Source organism: Microcebus murinus, chromosome 9 (assembly GCF_040939455.1).
Source record: "Microcebus murinus isolate Inina chromosome 9, M.murinus_Inina_mat1.0, whole genome shotgun sequence".
NCBI classification, from domain to species: Eukaryota; Metazoa; Chordata; class Mammalia; order Primates; family Cheirogaleidae; genus Microcebus; species Microcebus murinus.
The window spans coordinates 28657036-28676684 of NC_134112.1; the positions used below are offsets into that span (position 1 = coordinate 28657036).

Sequence of the window (19649 nt, forward strand, 5' to 3'; positions counted from 1 at the left end):
CTTTACCTTTAGGCCCAGTGGTTTCTTCCAGGGCTATATGAGGAAAAGCAGTCAGTCTTTGAGAAGATTGCATGCAGGGAAAACAGTGTCTTCCAAAAAGAACAAAGCGACACATATTTGAAGAACTGTTAATGTAGAGGATTTTGCTGGTAATAGACTGTTAATTCCAGAGGGTACTCCCTGGAAGTATTTCCTCCTTCCAGAATTAGGATGGTGGGGGATGGACAGGCTTGAAGCTCTTACTCGAGGGGGAAGGGGGAGCATGGGCAATATATATAACCTTAACACTTGTACCCCCCATAATGCGCTAAAATAAAAAACAAAACAAAACGAAACAGAATTAGGATGGGAGGGGAGATGGGAGCAAAACAGAGGATGTAGAGAAGAGTTATAAAGATTAGTGTGTGGGAAATGAGTGTAACCTGGGAGTCTGTAGCTTCTTGTGGTGTCTGACATAAACCGGATGAAGGGAATAATGACTTTAATCCTGGTGGATCTACAGCAGACAGTGGTGGGGAGACTGTGAAAGTTTCAGGGTAGGGAGGCATTTCTCAGACTCCCTTTTGAGTTCTGCAGAAGGAGACAAAGAAGTATGGAGAGGGAGGGTTTTACTCTGAGTTTGCAGGCCTACTAAACAAGTGAGTTCATGTGAGCTCAGCTATACAATGAGGGCTCCTGTTTGATCTCTATCAAGTGGAAGGTAAGAGGCCTGGGGCTGACTGGTATTGCTGATGTATAGCATACACACAGAAAAATGCACAAATCATGAAGGTTCAGCCTGGTAATATTTTACCAAATGTACCCACCTGTGTAACCAGGACCTAAATCAAGAAGCAGAATATTACTAGAACCCACAAGGTAACCCTCAAGGGCAATCATTATCCCAACTTATAACACAATTAGTTTTTCCTGTTCTTGAAGTTTATATAAAAATATAGTAAGTACTCTTTTGATGCTTTTACCTAACATTGTGACACTGATATAGTTTGTTCATTCAAAGATATATTTTGTTGTATAGAATTCCAAGCGTGGTACATATACTGTAATTTATTCATTCTATTCTTGTTGAGCAATTTGGTTTGTTTCTAGTTTTTGGTTATTTTTAAAAAACTGCTTCTGTGAACATACCTGAATATATCTTTCAGAAAACATATGTCCACATTTATGTTGAGTATGTTTTTATGGGTGAAATTGCTGGATGCATAGAGTGTGCATGTATTCAAGTTTAGAGGATATTGCCAAAGCGTTTTCCAAGATATTATACCAATTTGCATTCACACTAGCTGTGTCTGAATATTGTTGTTTCTTTTTCAACACTTGGTATGATCTGTCTTTCATTTTAGCCATACTTGAGTGTGTGTGTACGGTGTATTTCATTTCCCTGATGACTAACAAGGTTGAACACCTTTCATATATTAAGTTTTCATTTGGATAAGTGATGGTCTGGTTTTTCCTACAGGTTTGTCTGCCTTTTTCTTAATAATTTATAAGAGTTCTTTATATATTCTGGATATGTGACTTTTGTAATACATATGAATTGCAAATATCTTCTCCCACTCTCTGGCTTTGCCTTTTCATTCTCCTAGTGGTATATTTTGGTGAATAGAAGTTTTTATTTTTGATGAAGTCCAATTTATCCTTTTTCCCCCTTATGATTTTGTGCTGCTTGTTTTAGAAGCCTTTGCCTACCCTAAGGTTATGAAAGTACTTTCTTATGTTTTCTTCTAAAAGCTTCATGTTTTACTGTTCACAATTAAATCTATGATCCAGCTGGAACTGTTTTTTGATGCTCTATAAGTTAGGGGGTCATGGTTCTTTTTTTCCCTCCCCATGTAGCTATACAGTTGACCTAGCCACATTTATTATAAAGACTATCCTTTCTTCACTAAATTGCAGTGTCACTTTTGTCATAAATTAGGTGACCATATATATGTGTAGGTCTGTTTCTGGCCACTCTAGTCTGTTCCATTGGCTTGTTTTTCTACCCTTATTATAGTACCACACTGGCTTAATCACTATAATTTTTGGTAAGTTTTATACTAAGCCTTGACATCTGAAAGTCCAAGTCCTCTAGCTCTGTTGTTCTTCAAGATTGCCCTTGACTATTCTTGGTCCTTTGCATATTGCTCTTGATTCCTTTTAATCTTTTAAAAATTAACCTTAATTTTAACAAGATAATTATTTTGAATTTTTGTAAAAATGTTACTCTCCAAGTCTATGTAACTTGATGTAGTGTGGTTCTATTTGTGGTAACTTTCTGTCTTAATTTATTAGATGAACAGTGGAATGTATACAAAAGAAAACTTATGTGCATTTATATTTACTTTGTTCCACAAATTTGCATAATAGGATAAAACTAAGTAGATACAGGTAGAAAGAAAATAAGGTAAGAATATAAAATAAAACAATAAATAAGATTAAGGTAGGCCTGCTTTTTTGTGTACAGAGTTAGGACAGAAACTTTGGCTCCCAATTTTATTAGAATCAAAGCAAAGAGAATCAGTTATGAAACTCACAGTACCCATAATATAAAAACAATCAAATGACTCTAAAGGAGAGTTTTTCCTGTTACTGAAAACTCAACATGTGAATTTTCTCCTCTATTAGTATTTAAGGGGAATAAATGTAATTCCAAAGCCAGTTTATCTGAACAGATAATTCTATAAAATCAATAACATAGTATAAATATGTGGTTTTCTGATAGTCTGATTTGATCTAAGGATAAGATGGGGCATTTCTTTTATTCTAAAAAATAAGATAGTTTCTACTACATTGTTATTTTGATGATTAAGAAGCCTAATGCAGGGTTTATGCCTGAATTAGGAGGTTAGGAAATTCAAATAGAGCTAAAGTTTTCCTCAGGAAACAGTTTCTAAACCCAATTCCATACATCTGGATGGGTAAAGAAAAATACATTATACTTTGACAAAAATTTTGTTTGAGATAAAACTGTTTTGCTTTCCCTTTAACTTATTTTTTTTTCTTATTTATACTTAAGTAAATCCCAGTCTTCTAAATAACTATTGTTAAATATGGTCATTGTCTTGAATATTGTCACTTTTACTTTTTAAAAAATGAATATTTTAAGCTCTCAAAAAACCGAATGGCTTGCCTTGATAGTTACCATTGTAAAGAACTGACATATAAGCAAATTAAATTACTTTAATGCTTTTAATAAAGTCCGTTTGGATGCATGTCTTTTTATGTTTTCACAATTTTGAAATATTTTCTGTAATTTTCTTAAGATAAACGATCTTTTTGAAATTATTGAACCAAAACCAGGGAAAAATATGCAATATGTTTTGCAGCTGGCATTGCTGAAAGCTGAATGAAAATTGTAGAGCCAGTTTCATGTTATAATATTTATACATTTGTCAGGATTCTTGCATCTTAAAGCTTGTTTTTTGTACACATTGGTTTTGAAATGAATGTAGTAATTTATGTTTGAAACTACTTTAATTTTACAAATAAGATGTAACTTAACTTTGTAGAATTATATCTACCCATAGTAATCTGACTGTAAAGAAAATGTATTCAAAATTTTAACATTTTTCTATGTTAATTTTCAGGTTGAAGGTTTAGAACAGATGTGGAAAGATGTTCACTTCAGAGAAAGGGGTTGTGGAGGAATGGTTGTCAGAGTTTAAGGTAAATTTACTGTTCTTTCTAAAGAAGTTTTGTCTGGGGATTAAATTCCAGTGACTTTTTAATTTTATATGACTGAAAAGCTAAATATCTGTGGAAGAAGTATATTTTAACAAATCTCAGTAGGAAATTATTTACACATAGTAATCTTTTGTGGGAAATTGATTCCTTTTTTTCTCCAAGTTGTTCAAAGAATTTATTCATTTGTTTGTTTGTTTATTTTTTCCCTTTCATGGCAACACTACAAAGAATGGTTAAAGTCTTTGAATGTTGATGTCACTCTCCAACCAACCATCAATGGTTCGATGTTAAAATGTTGCATCCAGTTTGGGAGACAATGGAACTGGGCATATTCAACAATGAGGAGAGAATGGGAAGATATTTGCCCAAATTTATACTAGTGGATCTTTCTCTGGCTGGCTAACCCAGTGGCTATATATAAGGAGTGTATAATATAACCTTTGATTAGTGGCTGAAGAAGGTTTTCTTGTCTCATGAACTCCTCTCTATGATAGCTAAAATTGTATTCCTTAAACCAGCTAATTAGCTTTTTATGTCCTATGTGACATAAGGCCAAGGCCATCATGATTGATTAAGTGAGCTGAGAGTCAGAAACCCTTTGTTCTCATTCTAATTCTCCCATTAGGTGGTTTTATCATGTTGGACAAATCACATAACCTCTCCAAGTCTCAGTATCTTCATCAGAAAAATTAAAGTATTGTAGGTACTTTAGCTCTATACTGTTCCATGGTCATAATCGGTGCTCCTAATCTTATAACCTCATTCAGTAGTCTCACAAATGCATACAGACAACACAATTTGCTTTGGTAAATCTTTTATTTTAAATTTTTAAAATTAAAAACAAATTTTTGCCTTTGGTGAAAACATTCAGTGTCTGCTCTAGCTATGGACTCTCATTAGTATTTTCTTTATATATAGATCCTGGTTAGACTTAGGATTTCATTATTTTAAGATTTCACAAATAGTTGAAGCTCTGTCTTTTCAGATTTATTTATAAAATATTATCTTTCAGACTATCTTATATCTTTCTTAATGCTGAATGTGGATTTATCTAGCAGATTTCTAGACTCCTAATTTTTTTGATTTTCTAATGGTCACTGAATCTTAATATGTGACTCAAAATCAAATCTTATGTGTGATGTTGTAGAACAGAGTTGTTTTATATATTGGTTCGTCATCCATCTGTCCATCTTTATTAATTCTCTTCTACCCAACCCATATCACCTCCTTACATTTTTAAAAAGCCATCTGCCAAATGATACTTTAGTATGAAGCATCTGTCTTCTTCAAATTTTGCCAAAAATAATTTCCCAGCATAATTTTCCACTATTATTTTTCATCTCCAGTTTTGTCTTCTGAATTGTGAGAAAGCTTAACTGGTATTTAAGAAGGCTAGTACCTTTGAACTAGTACAGTACAAGAAAATTTAACTGTTTGCTACAACAGTATTTAAATTCATTTGGCCCTTTTAGATTTGTGTTTTTTCAAAGCACCATTCATACATAGCAGTTACATTTTCTCCCTCTCTACAGACAAAAGTAACTTTTCCCACATTCATAAAATGAAATAACTACAGAATTATGAATAAATCTTAAAGTTACTGCACTAATATTTATAATACCCTTCCTCTCATTTAGAAGTAGTAGCGGAGGTCCAGGGTATTTTCTAGAGCTTGTCTTTTCAGAAAAGAGCTGTCCTTTTACCTTTGCCTGTTTCACAGAAAACATTTTACCTCATGAGGATCAATCGATATATACAAGCTGAAAATTGTAACTCATGTTTTTAATGACTGTTCCAGTTTTAGCCTAGATGGTATATATAATGCTAGAGTAATTTCTCTATTTATTGATAATTTTTTAAAGATATATTTCAATTTACTTATACTTAAATTTTATAGTTAGACATATGTATTATACATATATACAGTTACACATATTAAATATATAAAAATGTGTTTATATATAAAACATATTTTATATATAATTTAGGTTTGTTTATATTTAGGGGGTTAGAAATCTGCTGTTGATTTAACTGTTATTTCCTTTTATATAAATTCCCCCAGTATTAGGTTACTCTTGATCAAATGACGGAAATGAAATGTTGCCTGGACATCTTTTGTTACATGCTTTTTTAAATATTGAAGAATACCCTAATCTCTTCTTTATGTAAGCAGTTGCAGTGAAAATATTTTTTGCTCTGGAGAATGGTAAAAGGTTCAGATAGTTCACATTTACTTACCATTCTGGTAAACAAAACTCTATTTTTAACTACAAAAGGAATCTATTCCCTTATATATCCTAAGGTGAAATATGACCTACATTTAAAGAATCTACTGAAGTGTAAACAGTGGCAATTTTTATTTCTTATATTGTTCATCTATAATAAGTTCCCTCAGCAAAAGTTTGAATATAAGGCCTTGTGATGAGTGCTGTGGATGGAGTGATGATAAGACAGTTCTTGCCCTAAAGTAAAAATGAACCAAATATTCTTATTATAAAAATACATGCTGTTTAATTTTCTATGCTAATTTATACACACATTACCCCCATATACACTAACCATCACTCATAGTAAATCTTGAAATACTACGAAATGGGACATGTTGGAAATAGTGTTTATCTTGGAATGACCTAGGAATATCTTGAGACAAGGTATGCACTGTAGGATTAGCATTGATTGATTGAGTGATTGAAGGAAGTAGTGTGCGTGAGAAAGAATAATGATGTGGGAGACACATATTGGTAAGGAAGCTGGGGGCGATATGCTCCAGAAGGATAGGCTTTTATCATTTGTTATGATGAGTGTTTTTTATTTTTTATTTTTGTAATTCTATATACTTTTTTGCCCAAAACCATCTGATTTACGACTGGAGTTTTATCTTTTCCCATTCCTCTCCTGTCATGGTGTTCTTTCTGAATGCTGGCGAGCTGTGATTAGTTGTCTATATTTTAAAAGGCATTAGGAAAACTAGGTTGTTGGTAATGTGGATATCTTTTTTTCTAGTTTCAAAAAGTCTAAATACACCACTGCCCCCACCCAACTGGCCCTGCCTCGCCACATTGGTAAAGTAGAGCAGCCTTACCAAGCTTAACAGTCATAATGTGTAACTCAGGAGTTATTTTGATCAGATGATCTCCTGTGGCTTTTAGATTTGAAACATTATCTGACCTTATATAACGTATTTATTAAGAGGCAAGGTCAGTACAACTAATGAGATTTGTAATTTATATAATACTACAAAAAGCCCTCTAACTTTTCGCATGGTTTGTATTCTCATTTTTAATCCCTAACTGTGGGGCTGGGAGCAGTGGCTGACCCCTGTAATCCTAGCTCTCTGGGAGGCCGACATGGGTGGATCTTTTGAGCTCAGGAGTTCGACACCAGCCTGAGCAAGAGTGAGACCCTGTCTCTACTAAAAATAGAAAGAAATTGGCTGGACAACTAAATATATATAGAAAAAATTAGCTGGGCATGGTGGCGCATGCCTGTAGTCCCAGCTACTTGGGAGGCTGAGGCAGGAGAATGGCTTGAGCCCAGGAGTTTTTTTTTTTACAGTTTTTCTTTGGGCTTTTGTTTTATTACTTATTTATTTCTCTTTTTTATTTCATCATATTTGGGGGTACAAATATTGTTAAGGTTACATATATTGCCCCTGCCACCCCTCCCCTAGTCAGAGCTTCAAGCATGTCCATCCTCCAGGTGGTGCGCATCATACTCATTATGTAAGTATACACCTGTCTCCTCCTCCCCTCTCCTACCTGCCCGATACCCGATAAACGTTTTTTTGGTTTTTGGTTTTTTGGTTTGTTTTGCATTTTGGTTACATTTTATATCTTTGCCTCTTGCTAGGAAGGGTTAGAGGTAAGCCCTCCCCCTCCACAATGCTTGCCATATCCCTAAGATGTGGGTCTTCCCCCCCCCCCCAATCCCTGGTGAGCACTACCACCATTTGAGCCACCATAGTTTTAATCAGTCAGTACCAATTTGATGACGAGTACATGTGGTGGAGCCCATTTTCCTGATCTTGTGTCGCCTCACTTTGGATAACGGGTTTAAGCTTAATCCAGGATAGTATAAACGGGGCTAGCTTGCTGTTGTTTCTTAGAATTGAGTAATATTCCATTGTGAACAAATACCAAATTTTGATTATCCACTTATGAATTGACGGAACCCAGGAGTTTGAGGTTGCTGTGAGCTAGGCTGACACCATGGCTCGGGCAACAGAGTGAGACTCTGTCTCAAAAAAAGAAGGATCCCTAACTGTGATCAAGAATAAAGAGTATTGATGTTTATTTATGTCCCTATTGGTGATAATAAGATCATATATATTTTTTATTTTGAACTTTTTTGTGAATTACATAACATATAATTCACTATTTTAAGGTAAAAATACAGTAATTTTTGGTGTATTCACAATGTTGTATAAACACCTGCATCTAATTCGAGAATACTACCCTCACCCCTCTTCCTCCTGCAATCTCTGGCAACAGATGATTTGCTGTCTGCCTGTATGAATTTGTCCATTCTGGACATTTCATAAAAATAAAATTTATTTTTTTAAATCTATTTAGACACTACCAGAAACATCTTTACGAAATTATGCCACAAATCTGAAAGACAAGAGTTCTTTAGTATCATCTCTCTATAAAGTTATCCAGGAGCCACAAAGTGAGGTAAGTAGTCTTATGGTTTATTGGCTAGTAGTATTCAGTTGATTAATTTTTATTATGAAATATAACATATATAAAAGAGCAGGAAGTGTATATGTTTAAAAAACAATAATGAACTCCAGTGTGCTATTCCTCAATTATTACTCAATTAGTACCATATTCCAAAGCCATCTTTCTGAGTATTCTCTTTCTCTCTCTTTCTCTCCCTCTCTCTCTCACTGGAGGTAGCTTTGAAAAGTCTGGCTCACTACATTGGTTTTATTCATTCACCAAATATTAGCATGCCCATTATGAGCCATCTGCTTTGCTAGGCAATAGAGAATCAAATTGAGTAACATAAGGTCTTTATCCTGAAAAAGGAAAAGGGGAGAAAATAAGTAAACACATTGTTTTAAGTCAATGCTTAATTCAGTCTGTGGATAAGCACAAGTTTTTCAGGTGGTAAGGTAAAAAAGAACATTCCATATGGTGTGGGGATAGTATATGGAGGCCTAAGAAAGTGCAAGGCATTTCAGGAATGTCAAACTGTTTGGTCTGGCTAGTGCCTTTTCCAGTTCTACCTCTTGTCTCCCTGCCCTCCTTTTCTTTTTTCAGATAGCCAATTAAGTTTGAAGGTGATAAAATAATCTTTACTCCAAATTTTAGTGCTTGTAATTCTCATTATTCATAGTAGAAAGAGAAAAGAATTGGAAATAGTGTGGAAAACAAAAAGGTGTGACATTTGAAAAAAGGCAAATAGGCTAAGACAGTGGTTAACAAGAGAGGATAAAGGATAAGGCTGTGGTACGAACTGAAAGTGGAAATGTAGGTTTAGGATGTAACCCTGGTTGGCCTCAAATTCCATCTTAAGCAGTTTAGGCTCTTTTTGCACTGAAGAGATGACTTGTCATTATTGTTTTAGGAAGGTGACTATGTGGAGGCTAGATTGGGGGATGGAAAAATTGAACGCAAGACTAGGAGGCTGTGTATGACAATAGCCTGGGAGGGAGCTGTTGAGAGCCTGAACTTGGGCAGTGTCAGGGGGAATGGAAAGAGCTGGGGAAGAGGAAAGGGATCTGAGGTATGTATTAATAATTCCTTTGGTACTTGAGTTTGGTGAATAGTGTGATAGGCTCAAACACTACATTCAGTGGTAAAATAACATACCCTGGAGTCCAGTCCTATATGCATCTATGTACCTTTGGGATGAAACTACCAAAATGAGGGATGTTTCTTTTGTTATTTGAGTAGTTAACCTCTTTTGGAGGGAGTGTGGCATAACCCAGCTTCCACTTATTATACTATAAAGTGCATCATGAATTTTAGGTGCTGAAGGGATGAGCGATTATATTGACAAGCCAAAAATCTTTTAACTGTAATAACTGAATTGAACAGTCATATTTGACTATCTTTTACCCATCCCCAAAGCTTCTTAATTTGTGAAGAATGTATAGGTAGGCTGTTTTCTTGAAGCATTTTTATTTTTAAAGAAATTGGGTAGAAGGTGTTTTAAGGTTTACCATGTTTGGTTTAGAATTATTTCACCAAATAGGATAAGTATAGGTATGTGCTTTATTTTTTTTTAACAAGTCTTTTAAAAAAATCTTGTTTATCATTAACTATTTATGATTTTGAAAGGTTTGAAAATTATACTTCTGATGAAGCATGTTTTAACCAGGCTACTTTGGCAAGAGTTTGTAGGATAAATTTGTAATTGGCTAGCTTAGTTTATAGCATTCCTTTTATTTAGATAATTCTAATTAATACAGCTTTAATGGCTCAGAACAGTATTTCTCAAACTATTTTTGAAGAAGGAACTGTTTTTTTAAAAAATTCTAATCGGTCACAGACCAATATGTGTATATAATGTGCATGACTAACATGCAACTTGTACCACACAAATTTGATAATCCCTAACTGATCTATAAGTCTGTTGATCAATAAGTCTGTTCAGTGAGTCTGCTGATTACCTACTTGGATGTTGCAGCAATATCAAGTTGTTATAAAAATTTCTAAATGGCCAGGTGCAGTGGCTCATGCCTGTAATCTCAGCACTTTGGGAGGCCAATGCAGGAGGTTTGCTTGAGGCCAGGAATTCAAGACCAGCCTGGCGAAAGCGAGACTCTGTCTCTAAAAAACAATTAAAAATTAGCTGGGCATGATGGCACACGTCTGTAGTTCTAGCAATTTTTGAGGCTGAGGTAGAAGGATTGCCTAAGCCCAGGAGTTTGAGGTTGCAGTGAGCTGTGATCATCCCACTGCATTCCAGCTTGGGTGACAGATAGAGACCCCTCGAAAAAAAAAGTTTCTAAATGCTTCCTTTCAATTTCTGTATTTACATTGTTGGGGGCTGGTAACAGTGTGTAGATAGTTTTCGGTCTGTGTACCACACTTTCAGAAGCACTGGTTTAGGAAGTCTTGCATGTTAGTTTGTTTTATGTTTTTATTTTGAGTTGTGTGGTGAAAATAGTATATAATCTATTTTCCTTTCCTTTCCTCTTTCCTTTCCTCTTTCCTTTCCCCTTTCCTTTCCCCTTTCCTTCCCTCTTCCCTTCCCCTTCCCTTCCCCCTTCCCTTCCCCCTTCCCTTCCCCCTTCCCTTTCCCCTTCCCTTCCTTTTTCCTTTTTCCTTTCCTTTCCTTTTCTTCTCTCTATTGCTCAGGCTAGACTGAGTGGCACAATCATTGCTCACTATAACCTTGAACTCTGGGTAGCTAGGACTATAGGTGCATGCTACCATACCCAGTTAACTTTTATTTTTTTATAGAGAAGGAGTCTTGCTATATTGTCCAGGCTGGTCTCAAACTCTTGGCCTCAAGTGATCCTCTTACCTTGGCCTCCCAAAGTGTTGAAATTACAGGTGTGAGCCACTGTGTTCTGTATTCTTAAGAGATAACTCACTATTTCAAATACATTTAGAAATGTTTCTAAAATATAACAGTATAATCTACTTTAACATCATAACCTCCCTATGGCTGTTTAGAATATTGTGTGTTTTAATTTGGAAATTCTTCTAAAGATATCATTATCTTCTGGAATTTTTGAACTTTGGGACATTGTTTCTCGTGTTATTTGAAGTTCAGTAAATTTGACATTTGGATTTTACTGATAGTACTTTTTCATTATTCATTTAATAAATGTGTATTGAACATATATAATGTTCCAGGAACCACTTAGGGATATAGCAGAGAGCAAAATAGATTAAATTTTTGATCTTATGGTTTAGGACTTTTATTCTAGTAGGTCAAACAAACATTAAACAAATACCTAAATGTATAGTATACTATGTCAGTTAGTGATAAAGATATGAGGATGAATAAAGTGAAGTAGGGGAAGTATGCGTTGGGACTGAAGAAGATGATGGTTGAATCAAGAGCTGAATGAATTAGAGAGAGAAAAAAAAATCAAGGACAAGAGCTTTGCAGGAGAGGGTGCAAAGGCCCTAAGATAGGTATGCGTGGTGTGTTCAAGAAACTTATAAAGAAGTTTATATGAGTACAATACAGTTTGTTTGAATGGTACTTTTAGTTGATTATAACTGTAAGATAGGAGTAGAGAAAAACATTGCTCAAGTCTGTTATGAAAGCAGCTGTTTTTTGAAAGAGCCACATAAAATCTCCGTAGGGTTCTAGAAGTAGGGAGTCCAGAGCAAGGAGAGGTCAGGTACCAGTGGCTGCTGGTACTGAATAGAAGTGTTCTTCCAACTTTTCTGTATCTTTTTTTCCTACCCATGTTCTCTGTAATTGTTCAATACAAAAAAAGTTGCAAGGTTTTCCTTCTAAGTTGATCCAAACTTGACTCTTTTCCTGCTTAGTGATTAAAGAACATTTTCCCAACTTAGTCATTAAAGAACATTTTTGTGTCAATTCCTGTTACCACTAGAAATCTCTCTTGGGATACAGACTTCATACTTATGAATGATACTTACTTCTTACTTATGAATGAATAAAAATTCATTTGTAACTCAGTTGTTTCAGAACTCAGAATGTATTTTAGAATGAAAAGAAGATAAATGATAATTATGTTCTTATTAGACCGATAAAAAGCCCATTTAACACATAAAAATATACTTGAGGTACAGTTCTCTCTTAATAGCACTGGAAGACCTAGCCACCATGTATGGCAATGTTTCCATGAGAAAGTACATTAAAAAATGCAACCCAGACACTAGGAACACAGTGTGTTCTAATGCTCCATCGCTTGCCTCAAATATATTTGAGTTAGGTATGTCAAACACTGATATCCCACTTTGTATATAATTTTATTCTTTTCGAGGTATGTTTGTAAAGGAGTCAAAAGACCTGGCTCCAGTTCTGACCCCTGTGCTGTGTGATTTTAGTCATGGTGGATACACTTTGTCTCAATTTCCTTATGTGGAAAGTATGGATAATGATATTCCACCCTGCAGTGTTGTGGGAATTGAATGGGTTCGTGCATGTGAAAGTACTTTGCAAGCTGTAAAACACTGCACAAATATTGTTATCTGTCTGTATTTCTTCCAAATGCATAATTTCATCTAATCTTGTTGCAACATGTTTCTGCCTCCCCTTTGAATCTGTCTTCATTCAGTTTTGCTTTTATAAGGCAAAAACTCTCGTAATTTTGGATTTTAAACTGGTTTTGAAGCCTTTTGAGTATGTTTTGATTAGAATTGATTAGATGTTCATACAAACTATCTTGAATAAATTTTCAAATAAGGTTTCATAATTTTATAAATATTTGTTAAACTCTATCAATTGATTTAGTCAAAGCTTTTCCAGGGATTTTGAGATGAAGGATGTTATACCACAATATAAGATTATTGATGCTGGTCCATAAAGAAATTTTTAAAAATTCCACCCTGATAGTTAAACATGCCTGACCAGTCTTTCTTTCTTCCAGCCACCTCTAACCCCATTCTTCCAAATACCTACCCTGAAAACTTTTCTTGCTGTCTGTGAATGTGGTTACATTGCCTCCTGCCTCCCTGTTTCTTCTTATCTTCCTATGGCCATGGTGGACACCTGTTGCCCTCTAAAGACCATTTTGAGAGTGGAAAAAATATTCCTTGTGGAAGAAGTTAATTGTCAGAAGTTAGATAACTTCAATAGGAAAAACTAGTTTGACTTTGTTTATTGAAGTATAATTTTTGTTATACCTTTGACTTTAATTATAGTCAGTTTATTTTCTGTGTTTAACTTATTTAAAATCAAAACATCCACTTCAAATTAGTTTTTTTTTTTTTTTTTTTTTTTTTGAGACAGTCTCACTTTGTTGCCCAGGCTAGAGTGAGTGCCATGGCATCAGCTTAGCTCACAGCAACCTCAAACTCCTGGACTCAAGCAATCCTCCTGCCTCAGCCTCCCAAGTAGCTGGGACTACAGGCATGCGCCACCATGCCCGGCTAATTTTTTCTATATATATTAGTTGGCCAATTAATTTCTTTCTATTTATAGTAGAGACAGGGTCTCGCTCTTGCTCAGGCTGGTTTCGAACTCCTGACCTTGAGCAATCCACCCACCTCGGCCTCCCAGAGTGCTAGGATTACAGGCCTGAGCCACCGCGCCCGGCCCTCAAATTAGTTTTTATTCATTACAATTATTGATGGTAGAAAATCTGTTTAGTAAATTGACTTAAATCTATTGCCTAAGTTAGTGCAGTATAGTTCATTGAAAGATAGCCTGTGAAGAATGGTACAGTAGATCTAACAAGAGAGTAAAGTTAAAATCAATATAGAAGTAAATAAATAAAAATAAAACAAAACAAAACAAAACAAACAAAAAAGAATAATAGCCTGATCGTTTCCTTGAAAAGATAGTACTTTGTGAATCTCTTGACATATTTGATTATGACCATTGTGTATAGATAATACTTACTTATGAAAAGATCTTATCTTGCCTTTCTGATTTTTTTAAAGTTTGTTATAGAGATACAGTCAGCTGTATTAACTGGATAATATTGGGGATGGGGGAGGAGAGGCAAAGTTTAGGTGACTTGGAGTAGGTGACTACATGTTATGGAGTAAGTGACTCCATGTTATGTTTAAAGAAAATTACAGAAATGTTTAGATTATACAGGGGCAATTAACCAATTAACCATGGTTATAATTGAGATCTAGATCTAGGGGCCCTGTAATTATTCAGCCATCCAACACACCAATCCTTGCTGTCATATGGTGCCTAATTGTAAGTTCAGGAGGGAAATACTATATATAACAGTAACTACCCAGGAGTTCCATTTCAGTTTCTTCAATCCTGTAGCCAATCATTTATATATTGGCATGTGCTTTCCTAGGAAGAAGGCATATTAAAGATGAAACTGCCTACAACTTAGCTATTTTGGAGAAGTTAAACAGACATGGCTTTTACCAATCTGGGAAAACCTTTTATATTTCATATAATAGTGTCATTCAGGCCGGGCGCCTTGGCTCACGCCTGTAATCCTAGCATTCTGGGAGGCCGAGGTGGGTGGATTGCTCAAGGTCGGGAGTTCGAAACCAGCCTGAGCAAGAGCCAGACCCCGTCTCTACTATAAATAGAAAGAAATTAATTGGCCAACTAATATATATAGAAAAAATCACCCAAGCATGATGGCACATGCCTGTAGTCCCAGCTACTCGGGAGGCTGAGGCAGGAGGATTGCTTGAGCCCAGGAATTTGAGGTTGCTGTGAGCTAGGCTGACGCCATGGCACTCACTCTAGCCTGGGCAACAAAGCGAGACTCTGTCTCAAAAAAAAAAAAAAAAAATAGTGTCATTCAAATATAGTCCAGTTCTTGAATTAACATTTTGTGTTTCTTCCAGTTGCTAGAACCTGTATGTCACCAGCTCTTTGAGTTCTATCGCAGTGGAGAGGAACAGTTGCTTCGATTTACGCTGCAGTTTCTCCCAGAACTGATTTGGTGCTACCTTGCAGTCTCAGCCAGCAGAAATGTGCATCGCAGTGGATGCATTGAAGCTCTTCTTCTAGGGGTTTACAATTTGGTTCGTAAATAATGCAGTTAACAAAATGTTTTTTGGCAAAATCAAATATATAAACTTTGCAGCTGCTTTTCATTTTAGTAAAATTAATATTTATGTTTCATACATCAAATAACTCATAGCTCATTCTCTCAAACTTTATAGGAGTTGGGGGATATACAGGCAAACATATAATTATATAAATATACCTTTATAAATTGATCGAAAGCTGAAAATCAGACCATTTCTATTCTTTTATAGAAGTGTCTGAAAATATCAGTGTTGTATTTTAACTTTTTTAAACTTAAAGTCCAATGTCTATAAAGTGTCTGTTTCTAACTGTTACAAAAAGTTCAAGAGAAACAATCTACTATAATATTCACCATTCATAGTTTCATAAAATCTGGACTGTATTTAGAGTTTATACTATTGATTTAACATATAGTTTGCATTACTAATAGAGTTTGTATATTAATTAGACACTTAAGGTTTGTACTTTTTAAAATGGAAAAGAAATATGATGTCATTTTCTTGACATTATTTATTTCATATTTAAATCACTGATTTGGAATATGTAATGTGTTATATGAGGAAGATCAGTGATTATTAAGATACTACATCTGTATCTCAGCCATTCTGAAAACTGTACTACTTATGTTTTAAAAGTGGAAGGGTATATGTTTTAACTATTGGTGTTTATGAATAAGTGATAATGGATTATTATGATTTAAGATTGACTCTAAAATTTCTTTCTACTTAGGTTTTTTTTATAAAAAATCTACACTAACAATTTAAACTTAGCTTTTGGATGTATGCGTAAAAAATAAATATTTTAAGGTATTTTCTTTCTCTTTTGTAGGAAATAGTTGACAAACAGGGACATAGCAAAGTATTGAGTTTTACGATTCCCTCTTTATCCAAACCATCTGTATATCATGAAGTAAGTGACATTTTATCAAAGTAAATGTGTTGGCTGGCCCTACGCTTTGATACTGCCATAAATTATGGTGTAGTTATTGAGGCAAAAAAATTGATCAATTTATTAGTACCTTAAAAAGTATAAAACACCATACAAAGTATTTACTATTTCCAAAGTGAGATGAAAAATCAAAATCATCAAACATTGAAATCCAGTAGTAAGAGATCTATTAAAAGTATTTTTTGTGGAATATTTTTCTCTCCTTCTGATGGATAAGACTAACTTTTTTTAGGTATGTGTGGCAATTGTTTATTTCCATGGTAGAATTTTTGAAAATTAAAGTATTTTTTAATTTCTCATTTGCATTTTGTTTTTAAATTATGTATTAAATCTTTGAGCAGAAAATTTAGTAGACAGTCTAAATGTTTCTAAGCTATGTGATGTTCATGGTGGCCATTCTTAGTGGTGTATATATTCTAAATACCACATTTTCAACAGGATAGCTTTTTTTTTCTTTATTCAAATGTCTTTTCTCTAGCCTTCCAGCATTGGGTCCATGGCTCTGACCGAGAGCGCGCTATCCCAGCATGGTTTATCGAAAGTTGTGTACAGTGGACCTCATCCTCAGAGGGAGATGCTGACCGCACAGAATAGGTATACGGTGGAGACATAACTTATTTATTTTACTACACTGATTTTTTAAAACAATTACTTCAGTAGATTTATAAATAATGCTTAATGAGTTATATGTAACAATTTACTTGAATATTGAGTCATTTTATGCCAGTGAAAAACACATCTAGATTTCTCGCTATACTTTGCCTCAGATGTCATCTGGAACATTGAATTTTTAAAATAGGTTTCATATGACTGTTACTTGGAAAGTCTGTTTTTTCCTTTTAGTTTTTCATTACTGTTGTGGGTATATTATACAGGTCTGTTCTGTAACATAATATCTCTCTCCTGTGACTGCCCTCTTCCCTATTATGGTTGACTTCTTAGAATTCTAAAGATTTGTTAATATTCTTTTGGTTTGTCTTTAGGTTTGAAGTGTTGACTTTCCTTTTGTTGTGTTACAATGCTGCCTTAACCTATATGCCCAGTGTTTCTCTTCAATCACTGTGTCAAATTTGTTCAAGGTAAATTAAAATTCAAGTGTTTCTAATATTGAAATATATGAATCTGGGATTGTTAGTTTGTTGTATACCTAAGTTATTTTTGTTTTGTGTAATCATTTGTTTAAAAGATTAGATAAGTTAATATAAAGTTCAGCCTACTCTGTACATACATAGTTCCCTATAAATGACAGGGATCATAAGAAACATGATAAACAATGTAAAGTTAGGCTGGCCATGGTGGCTCAGGCCTGTAATCCTAGTACTTTGGGTGGCTGAAGCAGGAGGATTGTTTGAGACCAGGAGTTCAAGACCAATCTGAGCAACATAGTAAGACCCCCATCTCTACCAAAAATAGAAAAATTAGCCGGACATAGTGGTGCATACCTATAGTTCCAGCTACTTGGGAGGCTGAGACAGGAGGATCACTTGAGCCCAGGAGTTTGAGGTTGCAGTAAGCTATGATGATGAGCCACTGCACTCTAATCCAGGCAATAGAGTGGGACCCTATCTCAAAAACGAAACAACACAACCCCCAAAAATATAAAGCTGAATTACATTTAAATGGAATATTTAATCAGAAAAGGACTAGGAGGATTATACTATATATCTTAAAGGATAGAGCTATTATGATCTTTCAATTTCTGGTATGCAGTGGCTTCTTTTTCTTTGCTTTTTTTATTTTATTTTATTTTTTCTTTTTAACATGGCTTAGACATGTCAACAAGATCTTTGCTTTTATTTATATATTTTTACTGTGCTCTAATTTGGTACTAAAGAATAAGTAAGAGATACTGGTTTTTAAAGTTTCCTTGTTAAAAAAAAATTGAGCCTCAGGGTGGGTTAAATAGATTATGATATCTTTGGTTATATTGTGCAAACATTAAAAATTCCTGATTTAAAAGAGTATTTAAGGCTGGGCATGGTGGCTCATGCCTGTAATCCTAGCACTCTGGGAGGCTGAGGCGAGTGGATCATTTGAGCTCAGGAGTTCAAGACCAGGTTGAGCAAGAGCAAGACCCTGTCTCCATTTACAAAATAGAAAGAAATTAGTTGGGCAACTAAAAACATATAGAAAAAATTAGCCAGGCATAGTGGCACATGCCTGTAGTCCTAGCTACTTGGGAGGCCGAGGCAGAAGGATTGCTTGAGCCCAGGTGTTTGAGGTTGCTGTGAGCTAGGCTGACGCCACAGCACTCACTCTAGTCAGGGCAATAGAGTGAGACTCTGTCTCATTAAAAAAAAAGTATTTAATGATAGTATGTTTGGTATGATTCCCACATTGGTTGAATATGACCCAGAATATTAATAATGGTTATCTCTAATTGGTAGAATTAGGGTTTATTTTAATTTTTCTCCTGTGTGATTTTTTGGTAATTCTCTAAATTTTCTGTAATGTGCATGTTACCTTTTTTAAAAAAATCAAAACAAAACAAAATGGAGCAAAAATGACAGAGATTATTGCCTTTGACAATTCAAGTAAATAAGGGAAATTGTAGAATTAAGAAACTTGTAGAATAATTTGTAGTGGGGCAACTTATTTAGAAAATGTAACTTAGCCAGAGGGAGCGTCCACTGAGCAATACTTAGAAATCACATCAATCAAAACAAAACAAAGGAAAAAGCAGAACTTGACACGGAATAGGAGAGAAAGCCAGGTAGGACCAGCAGGAGAAGGGAATTAACAAGACTAGGGACTTGTTAAAGAAGATGGAGAAGTGTAGTCTTTGAGATGATTGCTGAACTAGAGTATAATTACATTTCCTAACCTTGAAAGATGGCACCAATATGCTATCTCTCCCACTTACTGAGACTTTCCCATATGGTTCTTGCTTTAAATTGTTTAAAGGCAGAGGTGTCCGGACTTGGATTTCACAGATCTATAACATTTCAGAAAAGGTGATACAGGTGGGTTATCTGCACAGTGTTGCCAACTTTTCATTTTGCCAAGTAATTATAAATATCTATCATCAACATTATTTAACAAAAGGGAGTCTATTTTAACATCAAAAAGGGGGAAGGGTGGAAGAGAAGGCCAGTAATTTTGTAAATTAAAAATGTTTAGCTTTCTTTTCTTTTCATTTCACTATGATCTAGTGAAAACTTTGTTATGGACAAAAACAGGTGTACAAACCAATACTTTAGAAGTACTGATTTAAGGAGTAACTTCATGCAGCAATTTTCACCTGTAGAACTTAAAACCCACTACAAAGTCCAGGTCCTACTCTGAAGCAATGTTTTAAATGGTAGGACCCAGGAATCATATATATGTATGTATACATGAATGCATGTATTTATATTTTTATGTATTATATGTATAAATATGTTTTTGAAGCTCCACAGATGTTCAAATACAATGCCCTA

The 19649-nt window shown here is 34.8% G+C and overlaps 1 protein-coding gene across 6 annotated transcripts in view; it reads left to right on the forward strand.

Moving 5' to 3' along the window:
• HYCC1 (hyccin PI4KA lipid kinase complex subunit 1) overlaps positions 1-19649 on the forward strand; it is a 100705-nt gene that overhangs the window by 23920 nt on the left and 57136 nt on the right. For all 6 annotated transcript variants that reach the window (XR_001156171.3, XM_012773301.3, XM_012773305.3 and 3 more), the window contains exons 2-7: positions 3570-3648; positions 8238-8339; positions 15096-15275; positions 16111-16191; positions 16709-16824; positions 17214-17309. Coding sequence is in view for 5 of the 6 variants with exons in the window: in XM_012773301.3 (XP_012628755.1) it covers positions 3598-3648; positions 8238-8339; positions 15096-15275; positions 16111-16191; positions 16709-16824; positions 17214-17309 (626 nt within the window). In the remaining variant the exon portion in view is untranslated. The remainder of the gene's footprint in view (positions 1-3569; positions 3649-8237; positions 8340-15095; positions 15276-16110; positions 16192-16708; positions 16825-17213; positions 17310-19649) is intronic.